Raw genomic sequence first — 17,602 nt, 5'->3', positions numbered from 1 at the left:
GCGATACCAATAGCCGACACTAGAGGGGGACAGTGAGAAGCATTATATAAGCATAATGTATTAATATTAGTGCTGTCAAGCGATTAAAATTTCTAATCGCGATTAATCGCATTAATGTCATAGTTAACTCACGATTAATCGCGCGATTAAGGAGGTTCACCCTTTAAAACATTTTTTTTTTTGTTTTCTTATTTATTTTTTATTTTTTTATAATATTAACTTGTGTTTTTTTATTTTTTTACATTTTGATCACTTTTATTGCTGTCACAAGGAATGTAAACATCCCTTGTGACAGCAATAGGTGGTGACAGGTCCTCTTTATGGAGGGATCGGGGTCTAAAAGACCTCCGAGCCCTCCTTTGCACTTCAAAGTATTCAGATCGCCGAAAACGGCGATTCTGAATACTGTGTACTTTTTTAAATCCGGCGCCATTGGCAGCCGAGAAACCCGGAAGTGACGTCATGACGCCGCTTCCGTGGTTTCAATGCGGAGACTGAATCAAAGCCGCTTACGGCTTAGTGTCAGTCTCCAACCTGGACACAGAAGGCGGCGGATGGAGGATCGGGTCTCCCGGTGGGACGGGAGGCCCAGTCAGAGTGGCGAAAGGCGGCGGGAGGGGGGGGGGTGTCCCCTCCCGCTCCTCCGGCATAACAACCGAGCGGCTTTTAGCCACATCGGTTGTTATGTTTGGATAGCCGATCGCCCGCTCTAAACAACGGTACCGGGATGATGCCTGCGGCTGCAGGCATCATCCCGGTATAACCCCCGAACGTTAATCGCGCGATAAAAAAATTGACGGCGTTAACATGGGTTTGTGTTAACGCCGTTAATAACGCGTTTAACTGACAGCACTAATTAATATACATTATTTCATTGATAATAGAAACAATGTATATATTATATATATATATATATATATATATATATATATATATATATATATATATATATATATATATATACCAAAATAAAATAATATTTGATAAATAACGTTTTATTTTATTTTATATAAACATATGTATATATGTTTTATTATCGATTAAATTGTATACATTTTTTTTAAATATATATATATTAAAAAATATTAAATAGCAATATTTTTTCTTCCATTTAATATATATATATATATATATATATATATATATATATATATATATAATTTCGTTTTCTTTTATATATATATATATATATATATATATATATATATAAAATATATGTATATTTTTTTATTATCGATTAAATTGTATAAAAATGTTTTAAAATATATATATTAAGAAATATTAAATAGCAATATTTTTTCTTCCAATATAATATATATATATATATATATATATATATATATATAATTTAGTTTTCTTTTACATATGCATTGGGGGAGCATTATATATATTTTTTTATAATATATAGCTATTTTATTTTAAAAATAACCTTAAAATTGTATTTAATATACATTATTTCATTGATAATAGAAAAAATATACATATGTTTATATATAAAATAAAATAATATTTGATAAATAACTTATTTTTTTTAATTTTATATAAACATGTGTATATTTTTTTATTATCGATTAAATTGTATAAAAATGTTTTAAAATATATATATTACAAAATATTAAATAGCAATATTTTTTCTTCCATTATATATATATCATTTTGTTTTCTTTTACATATGCATTGGGGGGCATTATATATTTTTTATAATATATAGCTATTTTATTTTAAAAATAAACTTAAAATTTTATTTAACCACTTAAGACCCGGACCAATATGCAGGTTAAGGACCTTGCCCCTTTTTGCGATTCGGCACTGCGTCGTTTTAACTGACAATTGCGCGGTCGTGCGACGTGGTTCCCAAACAAAATTGGCATCCTTTTTTTCCCCCACAAATAGAGCTTTCTTTTGGGGGTATTTGATCAACTCTGCGGTTTTAATTTTTTGTGCTATAAACAAAAAAAAGAGCGACAATTTTGAGAAAAATGCAATATTTTTTACTTTTTCCATAATAAATATCCCCCAAAAATATATAAAAAAACTTTTTTTTTCTCAGTTTAGGCCGATACGTATTCTTCTACATATTTTTGTTAAAAAAAAAATCGCAATAAGCGTTTATCGATTGGTTTGTGCAAAATTTATAGCATTTACAAAATAGGGGATAGTTTTATGGCATTTTTATTAATAATTTTTATTATTATTTATGCCGCCGTAGCGTATCTTTTACGCTACGCCGGCGCAGCGCACAGAGGCAAGCACTGGATTCACAAAGCACTTGCTCCCACTCGCTGTTAAAGATACGCTGTGTTTCCCCGGCGTAAGCCGTCGTAGGTGGAAGTGGGCGTGAGCCATGCTAATGATAGGCCAAGCGCCATAGAAGTACTTAAAATGAACGGCGCATGCGCCGTCCCGTGGCCGCATCCTAGTGCGCATGCTCAGAATCACGTCGAGACAACTGCCTAAGATACGTCGAATCACTGCCTACGACGTGAACGTAACCTACGCCTAGTCATATTCACGAACAACGTAAACGACAAAAGATACGACGGCTTGTGTTCCCTGGTCCATACCTTTGCATGAGTTGCGCCTCCTATATGGGGAATAACTTTACGCTGGACGTACGACTTACGCAAACCGCGTATATTATGCGCCGGGCGCAACTACGTTTGTGAATCGGCGTATCTCCCTCATTTGCATATGTGCATAGAAAATCTATGGGAGCGGCAAAGGCGCCCGGCGTAAATATGCGCCCACCATACGAGGGCGTATGGTCGTAGGAAGCCTATTTTCAGGTGTATCTTAGTTTTGTGGGCACGGCGCACAGATACGACGGCGCATAGTTACACTTACGCGGCGTATCTCGAGATACGTCGGCGTAAGTGCTTTGTGAATCCGGGCCCATGTGCGTGTAAAGGCAGGTGTCCCAATACTTTTGACAATACAGTAGCTGATGCGAGGTCATTTTTGGCTATGCCAAGTCTTTCCAGCAGAGGGCGCACATCCCCCTCTGATGGCACCCAGTGAATGAAGTTCTTGTTCCCCACATTGCAGGGATCTGTTTATATATAGGAGTCCAAACAACTGGAGGCGTGACGTCAGCCGGGGGGGTTCTGCCGTCAACAAGTGGTTTGCGCCCCGTGACCACGTGGAACGTCTTATTCATTTCACCCATAAAGGACACATTCTAATCAAAGCTGCTCCCAACATGCTGACTGTTTGTGTATGAAGAGCCAATGGCTACGTAAGAAAAGGCGAATGTATCACCCGGCTCTCACCTATAAACGATTGCCACGTAGCGCCCAACCGTCCCGGATTTCGAGGGACTGTCCCAGATTTGGAATAAAGTCCCTCATTCCTCCTCATTTTGGGTCAATCATAAGGAAAGTGGGAAGCCTTCTGATGAAAATGATACTTTATAACAACAAACAACAAACCTCCCAAACTTTTGAGATGGGAACGAGGGACACCTATCAGCAAATATATGTAGGCATAGGACACGCCCCCTGCCACGCCTCTTAACCACTTAAGGACCCCTTCGCGCTGATATACCTCGGCAGAATGGCACGGCTGGGCACATCCACGTACATGTACGTGGCTCTTTAAGCCCAGCCGTGGGGTCGCGCGTGCGCCGCCGGCACGTGCACGTGACCCGGTCTGAAACTCCGTACAGAATGATTGTTCATGTAGTTAATGCGGATCTCCACCCAAAAGGGGAAGCTCCATTTGTCTGACTCCTACCTACTTGATGTCTGTTTACCTGCACTGTCCCCATTGTAGGGGCCCATGATGCTATTAAGACGGCCCTGGGGGGCGGCGCTCCTGCGCCCTTTATGGACGCACCGCCACTGAACAAAAGTGATTGGGGCATGTCCAGTATGGGTTGAATGATGCTGGCCATCAGACTGAGGACATCTAGTGACAGAGATAAAGTGCTGCAGGGAAATCTCTGGAATGAAGGTGACTATAGCAACAAAAGTGATTGGGGCATGTCCAGGATGGGTTGACTGATGCTGGAAATCAGCCTGCGGACATTCAGTGGCAGAGATAAAGGGAAATCTCTGGAATGAAGGTGATTTTCGCAGCAAAAGTGATTGAGGTATGTCCGGGATGGGTTGAATTATGCTGGCCTCAGACCGAGGACATCTAGTGGCAGAGATAAAGGGCCATATTCTCAGAAGAGTTACGACGGAGTATCTCGGGATACTCCATCGTATCTCTCTTTTTTGGCCCGCGTATCTATGCGAGTGATTCCTAGAATCATTTTCGCATAGATACGCTGAAGATCCGACATGTGTAAGTCACTTACACTGTCGGATCTTAAATGTAATTCGCCGCCGGCCGCAAGGTGGCGTTTACGTTCAGGTCTCATTTGTTTATGCAAATTAGCCTGATACGCCGATTCCCGAACGAAATCGCGTCGCGTAACCGTCGCTTACGTCGTTTGCGTAAGCGTAAGGTTACCCCTGCCATATGATGGGTAACCTTACGCCAGTCCCACGTATGCCATGTTAAGTATGGCGTCGGGTCGCAGCAAAAGTGTCTTTTTTTTTTGGGGGGGGGGGGGGGTTCTTCTTTAAACCTGAACAGACCTTTGGATGCTGTGCAATCCTCCCGGGATTAAAGGGATGTTACACTTGTCATGCTCCGGGGGGCAGTGTTGTCCCCTCTGTGGCGGAGGCCCCCGTGTGAAGTGGCCTGGCTGTATTTGGTAATCGGATTTACAGAGCAGAAGATAGATTTCTGTCCACGTTTGAAGCAGCGCCGGGCAGCCAGCTTCCAAACCAAACTCCCGTATTCCTGCCAAGAACATGTTTATATGTCCCGGCCAACGCTGTGCCTTACCTCCCAGCTGCTGCGCTTAACCCCTGAGAGATCAGGACGCCGCCGCACACGGAACCCTCCAGATTCATCGGGATCACAAAGGCAATGTTTCACCAAATGTAATTACACAGCGGACGTATACAGATAATAGCAAAATATCCACCTGGATCATGTGGAGTTATCACATCCGCCTTGCAGCACCGGGGTCCTTGGTTCAGATCCAGACCAGAACACTATCTGCATGGAGTTTGCATGTTCTCCTTGTGGTTTCTGTGGGCTTCCTCTGGGTCCTCCAATTTCCTTTTACACTCAAGAGACTAGCTGGTAGATTAATTGGCTCAACTACGTGCCCATGATGGTGGTGCTTTGATTCTGAACTTTTCCCTGAGAGAGACCCCCTGGGCTGACCCCTCATTCTGCAAATGCTGCTTGTTCACCTATTATACTAAACTTCTGGGCCCATACACACTATGTGCGAGATAATGCATTTCAAGAGGATCTAGGGTGCCCAGATTGCCCGGCACTGTTAAGCAATTGACATGTCTGTCCCGGGTCCCGTGCACCTTTATTCCGAGACAAAACAGTGTCCCAGAATGAAATAGAGGACACAGCCACCCCCTACTGACTAGTAACTACCAGGGCCGATCCTAGGGTCACAGGCGCCTGGGTGCAGAAATATTTCTGGCGCCCCCACATGGTCAGAGAATAGTACAGGAGATGGTCAGAGACTGCAGACATAGTACAGGAAATGGTCAGAGACTGCAGACATACTACAGGAGATGGTCAGAGACTGCAGACATAATACAGGAGATGGTCAGAGACTGCAGACATAATACAGGAGATGGTCAGAGACTGGAGACATAATACAGGAGATGGTCAGAGACTGGAGACATAATACAGGAGATGGTCAGAGACTGCAGACATAATACAGGAGATGGTCAGAGACTGCAGACATAATACAGGAGATGGTCAGAGACTGCAGACATAATACAGGAAATGGTCAGAGACTGCAGACATAGTACAGGAGACGGTCAGAGACTGCAGACATAGTACAGGAAATGGTCAGAGACTGCAGACATACTACAGGAGATGGTCAGAGACTGCAGACATAATACAGGAGATGGTCAGAGACCTCTGTGGCGCCTGGGTGCGCTGCACCCCGTGCACCTGCCCCCTGTGCCGGGATCAGGTCTCTCCACCTGGGTGGTAGCTTTGTATCTGATACAGTTGTCTCCTCTCTGTACCTTGATACATTGTATCACAGTAACATCAGAAGAATTGGGATGGTGTAACAATTTCTATCACAGGAATGTTACAATGACTAAGGGGGTCAATCAATTCTAATGAGATCCTGACTCACCGGATTTACTGTCCTCGTTTTCCATTTCAAACCCCTTTCCCGGTCCTGGATCCCCTTCGCCTCCAATACAGCCTGAGAATCAGGAGCGCCTCTTGTTGGGTCCCATCGGCCTCTGAATCTTCACATTCAGGACTGACCGCATACCATCAATAGGACTACCTGTCGGGCTGCATACCTGTATTATTCAATTATATTCCTCATCGCAGGGAACCGCGCCCACCCCCGAGGGACACAAAAAGGTGTACTTTCCTCGCTGATCTCACCTTTCACCTTTTCAATATTACGTCACGAGCAGAAAGAATGTAAGCTCCTGTGATCAGCTAGTAATGATAGATTGTCTGGGTCCTCCTACTTATATTGTTTGGGATTTGTGTCAGTCTCTCGTCTGGGACCCCCATATATCAATATGTCATTGTTCTGGACCCCCAAGTGTCAGTGTGTCATTGTTCTGGACCCCCAAGTGTCAGTGTGTCATTGTTCTGGACCCCCAAGTGTCAGCGTGTCATTGTTCTGGACCCCCAAGTGTCAGCGTGTCATCGTTCTGGGACCCCCAAGTGTCAATATGTCATTGTTCTGGACCCCCAAGTGTCAGTGTGTCATTGTTCTGGGACCCCCAAGTGTCAGTGTGTCATTGTCCTGGGACCCCCAAGTGTCAGCGTGTCATTGTTCTGGGGTCTCCAAGTGTCAGTGTGTCATTGTTCTGGGGTCTCCAAGTGTCACTGTGTCATTATTCTGGACCCCCAAGTGTCAGTGTGTCATTGTTCTGGACCCCCAAGTGTCAGTGTGTCATTGTCCTGGGACCCCCAAGTGTCAGTGTGTCATTGTTCTGGGGTCTCCAAGTGTCAGTGTGTCATTGTTCTGGGGTCTCCAAGTGTCACTGTGTCATTATTCTGGACCCCCAAGTGTCAGTGTGTCATTGTTCTGGGGTCTCCAAGTGTCACTGTGTCATTATTCTGGACCCCCAAGTGTCAGTGTGTCATTGTTCTGGACCCCCAAGTGTCAGCGTGTCATTGTTCTGGGGTCTCCAAGTGTCAGTGTGTCATTGTTCTGGGGTCTCCAAGTGTCACTGTGTCATTATTCTGGACCCCCAAGTGTCAGTGTGTCGTTGTTCTGGGGTCTCCAAGTGTCAGCGTGTCATTGTTCTGGGGTCTCCAAGTGTCAGCGTGTCATTGTTCTGGGACCCCCAAGTGTCAGCGTGTCATTGTTCTGGGACCCCCAAGTGTCAGCGTGTCATTGTTCTGGGACCCCCAAGTGTCAGCGTGTCATTGTTCTGGGATCCCCAAGTGTCAGTGTGTCATTGTTCTGGAGGACCCCCAAGTGTCAGTGTGACATTGTTCTGGGACCCCCAAGTGTCAGTGTGACATTGTTCTGGGACCCCCAAGTGTCAGCGTGTCATTGTTATTGGACCCCCAAGTGTCAGTGTGTCATTGTTCTGGATCCCCAAGTGTCAGTGTGTCATTGTTCTGGGGTCTCCAAGTGTCAGCGTGTCATTGTTCTGGGACCCCCAAGTGTCACTGTGTCATTGTTCTGGACCCCCAAGTGTCAGCGTGTCATTGTTCTGGGACCCCCATATATCAATATGTCATTATTCTGGACCCCCAAGTGTCAGTGTGTCATTGTTCTGGGGTCTCCAAGTGTCAGTGTGTCATTGTTTTGGACCCCCAAGTGTCAGTGTGCCATTGTTCTGGGACCCCCAAGTGTCACTGTGTCATTGTTCTGGACCCCCAAGTGTCAGCGTGTCATTGTTCTGGGACCCCCAAGTGTCAGTGTGTCATTGTTCTGGGACCCCAAGTGTCAGTGTGTCATTGTTCTGGGGTCTCCATGTGTCAGTGTGTCATTGTTCTGGGACCACCAGGTGTCAGTGTGTCATTGTTCTTGGACCCCCAAGTGTCAGTGTGCCATTGTTCTGGACCCCCAAGTGTCAGTGTGTCATTGTTCTGGACCCCCAAGTGTCAGTGTGTCATTGTTCTGGGACCCCCAAGTGTCAGTGTGTCATTGTTCTTGGACCACCAGGTGTCAGTGTGTCATTGTTCTGGGACCCCCAAGTGTCAGTGTGTCATTGTTCTGGACCCCCAAGTGTCAGTGTGTCATTGTTCTGGACCCCCAAGTGTCAGTGTGTCATTTTTCTGGATCCCCAAGTGTCAGTGTGTCATTGTTCTGGATCCCCAAGTGTCAGGCCTCGTACACACGACAGAGATTCTCGGCAGAATTCACAGAGAAACTCGGTCAAAACTCGTCTGTACAGTTTTGGCTCGATGGAGCCGCCGAGGAACTCGACGAGAAAATAGAGAACATGTTCTCTATTTTCTCGTTGTCCTCGTTCTTCTATGGGAGAAGCCGGCCCGCCGAGCTCCTCGGCGGCTTCATCCCAAAACTCGACGAGGAACTCGACGTGCCAAGCACGTCGAGTTCCTCTGTCGTGTGTACGGGGCCTCAGTGTGTCATTGTTCTGGACCCCCAAGTGTCAGTGTGTCATTGTTCTGGACCCCTAAGTGTCAGTGTGTCATTGTTCTGGATCCCTAAGTGTCAGTGTGTCATTGTTCTGGGCCCCCCAAGTGTCAATGTGCAGGGCCGATCCTAGGGTCACAGACGCCTGGGTGCAGAAATTTTTCTGGCGCCCCCACATGGACGTGATCATCTTACTTACTCCCCCCCCCCCTTTACATATGTTTCTATGGCTATGACTGAAAACACAGAGATGCTCCCCTAAGAAGTTTTCATTAGTGTCCCCCATCAGAGCCCCCCACAGCAGGTGTCCCCCATCAGAGCCCCCCCACAGCAGGTGTCCCCCATCAGAGACTCCCAGCGGGTTTCCCTTATCAGAGCCCCCCCAGCAGGTGTCCCCCATCAGAGCCCCCCCACAGCAGGTGTCCCCCATCAGAGCCACCCCACAGCAGGTGTCCCCCATCAGAGCCCCCCTCAGCAGGTGTCTCCCATCAGAGCCCCCCACAGCAGGTGTCCCCCATCAGAGCCCCCCCAGCAGTTTCCCCCCATCAGAGCCCCCCCCAGAGAAGTTGCCCACCATCAGAGCCCCCCCACAGCAGGTGTCCCCCATCAGAGCCCCCCCACACCCCGGCACCCAGCGGCAAGCAGCAGGGACTGGTGTGATCTTCACTCTCTAGATAGTGACTCCACTCCTTTCCTTCTACGCACGCGGCTCATACAGAGGAAGTGACAGCAGCACTGCATCTGGTGACAGGCTATGGGTGGCAAGCGGCACTGCATCTGGTGGCAAGTGGCACATTCACCTGACAAATAACCCGCCGCCAAATTCCCCATCAACCACGAGACTACATTTCCCCCCCCCCCCCCGCCCCCTCATTTTTGTTGGGGAAGGTGAGAGAGGGGGTGTGTCCCTGAATAGCAATTTGGAAATGTGGCCACCCTAGTCTGCTCACATAATTTGTAATAAAAACATCTTTGCCATTCTGAAGCTTCCCTCCAACCACTTTGCATATTATTTTATATACACTGTGATTCTGTACTTGCCAAAAAATGCTGCAGAAATCTCCCTCCACTCAGTCTGGCTGCAGCCATTTTAACTGTGGGCAGCTGAAGCTGCTGCCTGTTCACTTCCTGGATTTACACAGTGGCACACCTCCAGCTCTGCAGCTCTCATTGGCCCTCTTATGACTCATCCCCCCTCCCTTCCTGGCAAACTCTCAGGAGAGTGAGAGAGAGAGAGAGAGAGAGAGCTGTGGCTAGGCGAATGACCAGACAAGAAACAGGAAATAGCAGAAATAGCTTGCATTTAGCGTTCATGCGTTACAGCAAAGCACAGGTGTGAATGGCCCATCTCAGCTTGTTTTCCAGCTTTGAATCTGAACCTAGGAAGGCAGAAATATGGGAGCTGCAACTTCTGATTTGATTAGAAACGATCCTCATCCTAATGCCGCGTACACACGATCGGATTTTTCGTCGGAAAAACCTTGGATGTTTTTTCCGACGGAATTCCGCTCAAGCTTGTCTTGCATACACACGGTCACACAAAAGTCCTCAGAACTTTCGACCGTCAAGAACGCTGTGACGTACTACGAAGAGCCGAGAAAATGAAGTTCAATGCTTCCGAGCATGCGTCAGCTTTTTTACGAGGATGCGTCGGAATTGCCACAGACGATTGGATTTTTTCCGTCTGAAAATTTGAGAACCAGCTATCATTCTTTTGCTGGCGGAAAATTCAGACAGCAAAAGTCCGATGGAGCCTACACACGGTCGGAAATTTCCGATCAAAAGCTCACATCGGACTTTTGCTGGTGGAATTTCCAACCGTGTGTACGCGGTATAATACACTACTTAGCGGGTCACTGACCCTAAAACAAGTACACAGCCAGTGAAGTCTAAGTGACTCTCACTGGAGCCCCCCTCCCCCAACCTCCAACAATGTCTCACATCGCCCCCCAAACCTCTCACACGGCCATGGCGTCATTCCCATCCTCGCCCGTTCACTTCCAGCAGCCGATGACAGGTGACCACCAGAGGGAGCCTGTGAGTCTGTGAATTAAATACATTAATCAAAATATATAAAAAAAAAGCAAACCCGCTGCGAATGGGAAAGTCGCGCCGAAAACCGCTTTCCAGCAGATGGTTACATTAATAAATCTTAACCACTTAAGACCCAGACCAAAATGCAGCTAAAGGACCTTGCCCCTTTTTTCCATTCGGCACTGCGTCGCTTTAACTGACAATTGCGCGGTCGTGCAACGTGGCTCCCAAACAAAATTGGCGTCCTTTTTTTCCCACAAATAGAGCTTTCTTTTGGTGGTATTTGATCACCTCTGTGGTTTTTATTTTTTGTGCTATAAACAAAAATAGAGCGACAATTTTGAATAAAAAAAATATTATTTACTTTTTGCTGTAATAAATATCCCCCAAAAATATATATATATAAAAAAAAAAAAATTCTCAGTTTAGGCCGATACGTATTCTTCTACCTATTTTTGGTAAAAAAAAATGGCAATAAGCGTTTATCAATTGGTTTGCGCAAAATGTATAGCGTTTACAAAATAGGGGATAGTTTTATTGCATTTTTATTAATTATTAATTAATTTTTTTACTACTAATGGCGGCGATCAGATTGATGACGCCGCCACAGTGAAGAACGGGGAAGGTGTGTTTACACACAGCTCTCTCCGTTCTTCAGCTCCGGGGACCAATCGCGGGACTCCAGCGGCGATCGGGTCCGCAGGTCCCGCAGTCCCGGTCACGGAGCTTCGGACCACGGCTGGGTACTAGCACAAGACATACCTGTACGTACATGTGCCCAGCCGTGCCATTCTGCCGACCTAAATGTGCAGGAGGCGGTCCTTAAGTGGTTAAAGAGTTTTCACTGAAAATAAACCTGCATGGGAAAAATAATGTTGATATTTTTTATACATTGTTGTTTGACTGTGTCGTCAGCACCCTTAAAATCCCATTCTCTTGGTTGGAGACTATCATGGGGTTTAATTCTCCGGCATCCACCCAGAAAACAACAAAATATCGATGTTGGGTGGTCCCTGACTCTAAAAAAAAATAAAAAATAGCTCTCTATATCACCCATAGAAACCGCTCGGCTTTTCCCTTTAAAACAGATCGGGAGATGAGGGGGGAGGAGCTGAGGTTGCTATGGGCGATGAGACTGGATATGTTGATCAGGCGATCAGGGGAGGAGCTGAGGTTGCTATGGGCGATAAGACTGGATATGTTGATCAGGAGATCAGGGGATGGGGCTGCGGTTGCTATGGGCGATGAGACTGGATATGTTGATCAGGGGAGGAGCTGCGGCTGCTATGGGCAATGAGACTGGATATGTTGATCAGGAGATCAGGAGAGGGGCTGCGGTTGCTATGAGCGATGAGACTGGATATGTTGATCAGGGGAGGAGCTGCGGCTGCTATGGGCGATGAGACTGGATATGTTGATCAGGAGATCAGGGGATGGGGCTGCGGTTGCTATGGGCGACGAGACTGGATAAGTTGATCAGGAGATCAGGGGAGGAGCTGAGGTTGCTATGGGCGATGAGACTGGATATGTTGATCAGGAGATCGGGGGAGGAGCTGCGGTTGCTATGGGCGAGGAGACTGGATATGTTGATCAGAAGATCAGGGGAGGAGCTGAGGTTGCTATGAGCGATGAGACTGGATATGTTGATCAGGAGATCAGGGGAGGGGCTGCAGTTGCTATGGGCGATGAGACTGGATATGTTGATCAGGAGATCGGGGGAGGAGCTGCGGTTGCTATGGGCGATGAGACTGGATATGTTGATCAGGAGATCGGGGGAGGAGCTGCGGTTGCTATGGGCGAGGAGACTGGATATGTTGATCAGTAGATCAGGGGATGGGGCTGCGGTTGCTATGAGCGATGAGACTGGATATGTTGATCAGGAGATCAGGGGAGGGGCTGCAGTTGCTATGGGCGATGAGACTGGATATGTTGATAAATGAGGCTCACTGTGACGCTGTCAGGGAGATCACGACAACAGCCAATTTGTTCCTCATAATATCCAGCTGCCGGGGTGACCCGCTGGCCCCTGGACGCCGGGCCCTGAGTCACATATTAATCTGCTCCCAGACCCTCTCAGATTGGGAAAAGATCGGCTCTGCGGGCTCCCAGCCAGGAAAACAACTTTCAAAACACAGACCGATAAAACATGTGTTTCCATGGCGACGTCCCAGAGTTCCGCTGGCAGAACACACGACTTTCTCTCCAAATATTCCCTGCAGGGTTCTGCAGCGATCAGCCTGAGATCCGGGAATGATGCTAACTCATCCGGGAAACACGGGGGGGGACCCATGGAAGAGGACCTGTCACTACGGCAACATTGCTGGCCCTGTCATCCTCATCCTTGCTCCACTGATTCACATTAAACTAAATACAGAATTAAAAATGATGCCGTCTCTTATTATTAGTATTAACATGGCGGTTCTTTTTTTCCTCAGTCCCCCGATATAACGTTACCTGTTGATCCTGCCAGTGGATCCGATAACCTTCCACTTCCTGTAACAAGGTGACAACACTCTTCGTTCTGCAGTAAAATTGCACCATGTAGACAAGGTGGCCTTAAATGGATGTACATGGGGGGGGGGGGGCTGACAACTCATGGGGCCCCTGGGCAAAAAGAGATTATGGGGCCCCCAGGCAATAGATCATGGGGCCACACAGTATACACACACATACAATATACATTCACACACTGAAAGGGTACTGGAGAGGCGGGGCAGCTATAATCTTGGGATTGAAAAAAAAAAACACAGATTTTTACATACTGTCCCTGGTTTTACTGAGGCTGGCAACCCTGATGGGGCCCCCTAGTGGCATGGGGCCCTCGGGCAGTGCCTGAATGGTAAGGCCGCTCGTGGGGTGGATTCAGGTAGGGGTGCGCAAAACTGCGGCGGCGTAACGTATGACATTTACGTTACGCCGCCGCAAGTTTTACGGGCAAGCGCTTGATTCACAAAGCACTTGCCTGTAAAGTTGCGGCGGCGTAGCGTAAAAGGGGCCGGCGTAAGCGCGCGTAATTCAAATGATCCCGTAGGGGGCGTGGATCATTTAAATTAGGTGCGTTCCCACGCCGAACGTACTGCGCATGCGCCGTCCCTAAAATTTCCCGACGTGCATTTCGGTAAATGACTTCGCAAGGACGTCATTGGTTTCGACGAGAACGTAAATGGCGTCCAGCGGCATTCACGGACGACTTACGCAAACGACGTTACATTTTCAAATCGCGACGCGGGAACGACGGCCATACTTAACATTGGCTGCGCCTCCTAATAGCAGGAGCAGCCTTACGCCGAAAACGACGTACGCAAACGACGTAAAAAACGACCGCCGGGCGCACGTACGTTTGTGAATCGGCGTAAGTATGCAATTTGCATACTCTACGCTGACATCTATGGGAGCGCCACCTAGCGGCCAGCGTGAGAATGCACCCTAAGATACGACGGCGTAAGAGACTTATGCCAGTCGTATCTTAGGCTACAGTCGGCGTATCGAGCTTTCTGAATACAGAAAGTAGATACGCCGGCGCAGCTTAGCAATTACACGGCGTATCTATGGACACGCCGGGGTAATTGCTCTCTGAATCTACCCCCCTGTTTATACAGGGCTTTTTGGTTAGTGAATACGCACAGGTACTTCGTGACCAAAAGTGGGCGTGGTCAATGAAGCGTGTGTCTTCAAGGCATATCACTTGCACTGTTGAACCTTCACCCCTTTGCTATGCTATATTGTAAACAAACTAGGGCCTTTTGGTCCACTTAAAAGAAAGTGGGAGTTAAAAAAGCCCCATCGTTGGTGTCAATGAGAGTAATAATAACCCCCGGCATTGGCAGCGTCGGAGGGCACGATAATAACCCCCAGCATTGGTGTCAGAGGCTACAGAAACAACCCCAGCTTTGTTGTCAGAGGCCAAGATAATAACCCCCAACACTGATGTCAGCAGATGCAGTAATAACCCTCAACATTTGTGTCCGACGCCATGATAATCATCTCCAGCATAGGTGTCAGGGGCCAGAAGAATAACCCCCAGCATTGGTGTCAGAGACTAAAGTAATAACATCAGCTTTGGTGTCAGAATCCACAATAATAACCTCCAGCATTGGTGTCAGAGGCCACAATAACAACCCCCAACATTGGTATCAGAGGCTATGATAATAAAACCTAGCATTGTTGTCCGAGGCCACAATAACAACCCCCAGCATTGGTGTCAGAGGCCAAGAAAATAACCCCCAGCATTGACCTCAAAGGCCATGATAATAACCCCCAACATTGGTGTGAGAGGATGCCATAAAAACCCCTACATTGGTGGTCAGTGACAGTAAAATGTCCCACACCAGCATTGGTAGTCAGTGGCAGTGACATGTATAAACACCAGCATTGGTAGTCAGTGAAATGTATAAACCCCAGCATTGGTAGTCAGTGAAATGTATAAACCCCAGCATTGGTAGTCAGTGAAATGTATAAACCCCAGCATTGGTAGTCAGTGAAATGTATAACCCCCACCATTGGTAGTCAGTGAAATGTATAACCCCCACCATTGGTAGTCAGTGACATGTATAAACCCCAGCATTGGTAGTCAGTGAAATGTATAACCCCCACCATTGGTAGTCAGTGAAATGTATAACCCCCACCATTGGTAGTCAGTGGCAGTGACATGTATAATAACCCACAGCATTAATAAGCAGTGGCAGTGACATTTGTAACCCCCGGAATTGGTAGTCAGTGGCAGTGATATGTGTAACACTGGCATTGGTGGTCAGAGAAATGTATAACCCCTTAGCATTGGTAGTCAGTGGTAGAGACACGTATAACTCCCAGCATTGGTAGTCAGTGGCAGTGATATGTGTAACATCGGCATTGGTGGTCAGTGAAATGTATAACCCCCAGCATTGGTAACTAGCGGCAGGGCCATCTTAATGCATGGGCACCCCTGGGCAGCGGCATTTGTATAACCCCCAGCATTGCTAGTCAGTGGCAGTGAAATGTATAACCCCCAACATTAGAAGTCAGTGAAATGTATAACCCCCAGCATTAATAGTCAGTGGCAGAGACATGTATAACCCCCAGCATTGGTGGTCAGTGACCAGGATATATGGCAACTATGGTAGGGCTGGAATGTGCCGGTATGCAGTGCCCGGAGGTGTCCTTGCGCGGTACCGGTGCGTTTCGGCTCAAAAAAAAAAGCCTGCAGAGATCATATGATGAATGGTGTCTGGACTGTAGACTGGCAGTTTCTACACAAAAGCCTCCCATGGCCAGCTTGGGTTATAAGTGGGTAAGGTGGCCCTAGAATTGAAGTGCTACACTATGATACTGCAATCAGGATGAATACTCATTGTAAAATCACATGAGACGTGTATACGCAGCCAACGCGCTTCAGGGGGTTAAGCCTTGCCCCTTCTCGCTTCAGGGGGTTAAGCCTTGCCCCTTCTTCAGCGTTTGAAAGATGGGAAACAATGTATGTGGCCCCCAACCTACCAATGGAAATCCTAGTACAGGCACATACTCACCGGCAGCTGGTTGTTCAGCCATGGAGTGTAACGCTGAACTCGGAGATAAGCCAATATTGTCTACATACAAGAGTCATGTGAGTTCCTCCCGGAATCTCGGTGAGCTTTGTGTATTTCTTCCAGATCTGTGCAGTAATCTATTGTGAGACGTTCCCTCTGTAATAATAAAGACCGCTCACTGCTGCTCTCTCTCCTTGCGCAGAGGGACTGGTCTTGTCTCCGCCCCCAACTGTAGTTTTCTGCAGGCAGCCTGGAGTGGGTGGAGCCTGCTGGGCCCCTCCCACAGCTCTGCTCTCTCTCTCTCCTTGTGCAGGGGGGCTAGTCTTATCTCCGCCCCCTCCTGTAGTTTTCTGCAGGCAGCCTGGATGGGTGGAGCCTGCTAGGCCCCTCCCACAGCACTTATACGTCGGCAGAATGGCACAGACAAGCAGGTGGGCATACAGGTACGTCCCCTTTAATTTGCCTCCGGTGTACCAACGGTTGTGTCACGGAGCCGAAGAACAGGAAGATGTCAGTGTAACCACAACATCTCCCCGTTCTGCCTAGTGACATGTCACTGATCGTCTGTTCCCTCTCATCGGGAACAGTGATCAGTGACGTGTCACTCGTAGCCACGCCCCCTAACAGTAAGAATCACTGCCTAGGACACACTTAACCCCTTCCTCGCCTAGTGGTCAACCCCTTTACTGCCAGTGTCTTTTTTTACAGCAATCAGTGCATTTTTATAGCACTGATCGCTGTGAAAATGACAATGGTCCCAAAAATGTGTCAAAAGTGTCCGATGTGTCCGCCATAATGTCGCAGTCACGATAAAAACAGCTTATTGCCGGCATTACTAGTAAAAAAAATATATTAATAAAAATGCCATAAAACTATCCCCTAGTTTGTAGACGCTATAACTTTTGCGCAAACCAATCGATAAACGCTCATTGCGGGGTTTTTTTACCAAAAATATGTAGAAGAATACGTATCGGCTTAAACTGAAGAAAAATTTGTTTTTTTTAATATTTATTTTATATTTATTATAGCAAAAAGGAAAAAATATAAAAAAAAAAATCAAAATCGTCGCTCTATTTTTGTTTATAGCGCAAAAAATAAAAACCGCAGAGGTGATTAATGACCACCAAAATAAATCTCTATTTGTTGGGAAAAAAAAGGACGCCAATTTTATTTGGGAGCCTGGTCGCTGAAACGCAAAAAAGGGGCCTGGTCCTTTAGCTGCCTAAAGGTCCGGGTCTTAAGTGGTTAACTTGTAAACAACACATCTGAAAGCTGACAGTGCCTGGAATATTATTGTATCTCAGTTTCAACATCCAGGTTTATCGGCTGCCCAGAAGAGGCTTTTGCAGCGAGATAAAAGGACGGGACAGCTGCTTGCACAACGTTGGGGATTTGGCAGCCATCGGGGTCAACAACAAACCAGCGTTCAAGTTTCAGAAAC

General features: G+C 47.0%; 1 protein-coding gene across 1 annotated transcript in view; it reads right to left on the bottom strand.

Annotated features, from left to right (window-relative positions):
* The window catches only part of ACCS (1-aminocyclopropane-1-carboxylate synthase homolog (inactive)), a 44,167-nt gene extending 37,837 nt beyond the window's left edge, over nt 1–6,330 (bottom strand). The window contains exon 1 of the mRNA XM_040328029.1: nt 6,176–6,330. Within this exon, the coding sequence (XP_040183963.1) occupies nt 6,176–6,200 (25 nt within the window). The 5' untranslated portion in view covers nt 6,201–6,330. The remainder of the gene's footprint in view (nt 1–6,175) is intronic.
* Between the last annotated feature and the right edge of the window lie 11,272 nt (nt 6,331–17,602).

Source organism: Rana temporaria, chromosome 11 (genome assembly GCF_905171775.1).
Source record: "Rana temporaria chromosome 11, aRanTem1.1, whole genome shotgun sequence".
Taxonomy (NCBI): domain Eukaryota; kingdom Metazoa; phylum Chordata; class Amphibia; order Anura; family Ranidae; genus Rana; species Rana temporaria.
The sequence above is the reverse complement of the archived record's forward strand: the minus strand, read 5'-3'. Positions and strand labels throughout refer to the sequence as shown.